Consider the following 5,000-nt stretch of genomic DNA (forward strand, 5'->3'; position numbering starts at 1 on the left):
AGATTCTAATGCTCATCAAGGCTGTATTTATTTGATCAAAAATACAGAATAAAAATGTAATATTGTGAAATATTATTACGATGTAAAATAACGTCCTTCTATTTTTATATACATTAAAAATCTAATTTATGTCTGTGATCAAAGCTGAATTTTTCAGCATCATTAATCCAGTATGTGTCACACGATCCTTCAGAAATCACTCTAATATGCTGATTTTTTTCAATGTTGAAAATAGTTCATATTTTTGTGTTATGTTATTTTTCAGGAATAAATCTGATCAATTTAAAGCTTAAAAAAATAAAATATACAAAAAAGATTAATCTCTGCAGAAAAGGTTGTTCTGGGCCGGATCTTTCACATTTACTACACAATATGCACAGAAATATGTCTGTATTATCATCATAAACACAGGCCTTTTTTGTCTTAAATGAAAGTAAACAGATGAGAAAGAAAACGCATACGAAACAGTATTTAGATCCACGTGCGTTCGGTCTTAAAGAGACAGCAGCCTAATAAACATGCTACTTCTCATTAATGTTAATCCAAGAACAAAAAAATAATTTAGTGATAAATAATTTAATAATTTAGCTATATTTTATTATGAAAACAAAACTATGAACTTATTAATTTGCTTGTTCCTATTTTATTACTGACTGTTTACTTGTTTTTAACAATTTAATGTTTAAAATTTACATTAGTCTAGTTGTTTTTGCAGGCATTTTATTTGTTAGGCCTCTTAGGCCTTAGCGTTTTGTAGGCTCGTGTTATTCAGCTGCAACATAAAGCTGGAGCTGTTTTGTAAAAACACAGAATAAAAATGTTGACTTGTATAACCCAACCCTAATTAAGGCTTTCAGACTTTTACTTTAAGTATAATCTGTTTCCACAAACCACTTGCTTTGAGATTTTGATATCTTACACATGGAATTATGCACTGTTCAACTAGTTTTGATGTCACTATATAACAATAAAAAATATGATCTGAACTATAAACGTAGGAGTGTCAGGGTGACCAGCTTGTGTTTATCTGAGACTCACTTCATGGAGGGTAGATGGCGTAGCACCACATCCACAGCGTGAACTGGGTTGGTGCTGATTGGCTTGTCCAGCTCCAGCGGCTCTGGCATACTGCGCCCAGTCAGTACCTCGTGCAACAGGTGCCAGCTCACCAGGGACACGAATTTAATAGTGACTTTAAAGGGTCGGTCTTTACCCCCCTCCCCTGGCAGAGTAACGTCCAGATCCACCTGTGGAAACATAATACAACATGCTTATTTGCAAAACACAAAATAAGAATGAACATTTTTCAAATGATATATGGGTCATTCTACAGAATTGGTCCAAAGTCAGAGTTGGAAACATCTTGAAAAAATGTCTTTGTATGCAATTTGTATAATATCCAAGGTAGACATTTCTAATATTTGTGCAGTTCATTTTCATATTGTATTTTCAGAACGTTTTGGAATATTTATCCTCTTCCCAAATTCATCACTACAGAAACACAGTAATAATAATTTAAATAAAAGTGTTATATTGACCTTATATGTGACCCTGGACCACAAAACCAGTCATAAGGTTAAATTTGACAAAACTGAGATTTATACATCTTATGAAAGCTCAATAAATAAGCTAGGACAATATTTGACTGAGATACATCTATTTGAAATCAGAAATCTGAGGATGCAAAAAAATCAAAAAGACTGAGAAAATCACCTTTAAATTTGTCCAAATTAGGTTCTTAATGCATATTACAAATCAAAAATTACATTTTGATATGTTTACAGTAGGAATTTTACAAAAAATCTTCATGGAACATGATCTTTACTTAATTTCTTAATGATTTTTGGCATAAAAGAAAAATCAATAATTTGACCCATGCAATGTAGAAAGACTTCTACATCTTACAAATGGTCATCAAAAGTAAAAATACTATGAAATGCACCATATTTGGGGAGAAAGAGTGACATGCTCAAGCAAAACAGGCACCATTTTTAGAATCAGCACCACAAAGTTAGAACAAAATAAGAACAACTATTGGATTTGATTCAGCAAATATTGCGCAAGGCGGTGTTATTAACTAAAACTAAAATATATTTAAAAAAGATTTCACTGAAAAAAAATAATAACTGACATAAGTGTAACTAAAAACTAATTTTAGCTATGATTTTTTTGTGCTATTTTATTATATATTTTTTAAGAGGTAAATTCATAAAAATAAAATTTTTAACAATATTTCAAGTCTAATTTATGAGATTTGTTGTATTTTGAATTTAATTTTTCTTTGTAAAAGGCAAAAAGTTGATCATTCTGATTTCATTTTTTTTTTTTTTCATTTCACTTTTCTGAAGTCATACTAAATTACAAAAAAAATAAAAATGTGCATAACTGTACTAAAAGTTTATTTCCCCCAGATGTGAGGATTATATGTTCCCCTTTGTCACTACCAAAATATGTCATCATTGTTTCGGTAGTGACAAAGGGGAACATATAATCATATCTGGGGGAAATAAACAATTTTTTTTTATTTTTTTGACTGTTTCAGTAGTGACAATTCTATGGGATAACACCCAAAAAACAAAGATGTCACTACTGAAACTCCACCAAATGTTTCAGTCATGACTGTTTCGGTAGTGACAATTTTAGATACTTTTTAACCTAGCTTAAAGATGCTAATCAGCACATGGTTAGCTAGCATGGTTCTGAACAGTGGTATACATATAAAAATAAATGTTATGGAATAACACCCAAAAAAAGTGTGTTTAATTGCAGAAAAAAGATGTTTAGTAGCGATCTTCCATAAAGTTACACATAGATTTTTCAGACTTTTGAACACATTTACCTCAAAATGACGAGACCCATCTACTCACACCTTTTAGCTTTGAAAGAGGGAATATTTCTTGATCATAAATTTATGGGTTTAGTTAAAATTAGTCTCAGCCACTGGAATAAAACATTCACTGTTCAATGGTGTCATGAAAATGCAGGACACATTTCTTTTTGTTTTTACATATTTTTATAATTTACAAAGAAAATATAAAATAAATGTTATTTTTTTTACTTCACTTTTTAAAGAAGAAAAAAGATGAAAAATAAGTTTAATGGCCCATACATGTATCATTTATAAAAAAAAAAAAAAAAAAAGAACAAAAGTAGTCAAAAATCAAAAGTTTCAGCAAAGTGGTGAAAAAAAATGGGTTAAGTAAAAAAAAGTTAGTTAAAAGTTAGTAAGTTCTGCGAATTAAGGGAGAACACAAGACTTCTACACTTTACAAATGGTCATCAAAAGCAAAAATACTTGTATTTGGGAAGAAAGTGACATGCTCAAGCAAAACAGACACTATTTTTAGAATCAGCACCACCAAATTAGAACAAATAAGAACAACTATTGGATTTCATTCAGCAAATATTGCGCAAGGCGGTGTTATTAACTAAAACTAAAGTTATATTTAAAAAAATTTTACTGGAAAAAAAATGTAAATAAACATTAACTGACATAAGTGTTACTAAAAATTAGTTTTAGCTAAAATTTCACATTTTCATTTAGTTTGAATTAGATTAACTTTAGTTTAATATCTAACATCACTAAAAATAAACTAAAACCTAATTACATTTTTACACAATTACAGACATTTAAAAAAGTAATAAAAAGTAATAGAAGTGACAAAGCACAACAACATTCCTAAAACATTAATATAAAAATGAAAACCATAGTATAAAAATAAAATCTAATCCAAAATGTTATACTGGATTTATATATTATATTTTCAAAACTTTCTGGAATATTTGTGTTCATCCCAAATTCATCTCTACCAAAACACAGTAATAATAATTTAATTAACAGTGTTATATTGACCTTTTATTGATCTATATTGAATATAAAAATATAAAATTTATCTATTTTTGCTATGTAATTACCATGTAATTATGGTAATTACTATGTAATTAATTATTTCAGAGGTAAATCCTTAATTACATTAACAAAATTTCAAGTGAAATTTATGATATATATATATATATATATTTAAAATGATATGCAATGATCATGCTAAAATTGAAACACCTTGTTAATATCATGATCATTTTAATATCCACATTTATTCCAAGGCAGAATTTTTTAGTTTTGTTTAGATTAACTTTAGAATTTTGAGTTTAGATTTACTAAAACTAAATATACTAAAATGTAATAAAAACAATTAAGACATATCTAATAAATAAATAAAAAACGCACAAAAAACCCTAAACAACAACATAACGTAATTAAAATAAAAAAGAAAATATGAAAATAAAATTGATTAAAAACATTTTATAATTGTGTATCAATAATCTTAAAACAGCACTGCAATGGGTATTTCAACAAGAAATCAAATTAAATCAGCAAATATCAATCACTTGAGCTTACATTAAATGTATGTATTTGTATGATAATATGTAATTGATGAACTTTCTGAATATCATGCGTCACTAGACAACAATTTGTGCACCTAAAATATGTATACTAGGTAGGCGTCTGACTGTGTTTTTGTTCACTTACCCCTGCGGGCGCCACAGGCAGCGGGTTGGCGGTGTACAGGCTTTTCTTCCCATCATAAACTGGCCTTCGATCCCCAAAGATGGTGACTTTAAAGTGCTGCACCATGGAGTCCACGACCTCCCTGCAGAGACAGCGCTCATCAGGAGGAGTCGAAATGAGTTTAGAGATAAGCTTTGAGCAATTCTCCCACACAGCCTACCTGTTCACACGGCGTGGACACTTCTCAGGCTTGATGTCGACCTCATACAGGTAGACATCCATCTTGGGGATCTCCACCTGGAAGCAGTTGGCCAGCAGCTTGATGGGTTTCCCCACGGTGCCATAGCCGGGCCTCCGAGGCACGGAGAACAGGGACTGGGCCCCAACGGCTCCTGAGAGGGACAGAATAACAAAATGTTACAGACTCTTGCATTTGAAACAAACAGTAACATCACGGTCGAGGAGAGGTTCAAAATGAAACAAGGTGTTC

General features: G+C 30.5%; 1 protein-coding gene across 1 annotated transcript in view; it reads right to left on the bottom strand.

Moving 5' to 3' along the window:
• Window positions 1-5,000, bottom strand: part of LOC141342489 (protein argonaute-3-like) — a 55,865-nt gene that overhangs the window by 27,259 nt on the left and 23,606 nt on the right. Inside the window, exons 2-4 of the mRNA XM_073846946.1 lie at window positions 4,731-4,902; window positions 4,532-4,652; window positions 1,039-1,247 (exon numbers count right to left, since the gene is read on the bottom strand). Coding sequence (XP_073703047.1) covers window positions 1,039-1,247; window positions 4,532-4,652; window positions 4,731-4,902 — 502 coding nt within the window. The remainder of the gene's footprint in view (window positions 1-1,038; window positions 1,248-4,531; window positions 4,653-4,730; window positions 4,903-5,000) is intronic.

The sequence above is a fragment of the Garra rufa genome, chromosome 9, assembly GCF_049309525.1.
Source record: "Garra rufa chromosome 9, GarRuf1.0, whole genome shotgun sequence".
Taxonomy (NCBI): domain Eukaryota; kingdom Metazoa; phylum Chordata; class Actinopteri; order Cypriniformes; family Cyprinidae; genus Garra; species Garra rufa.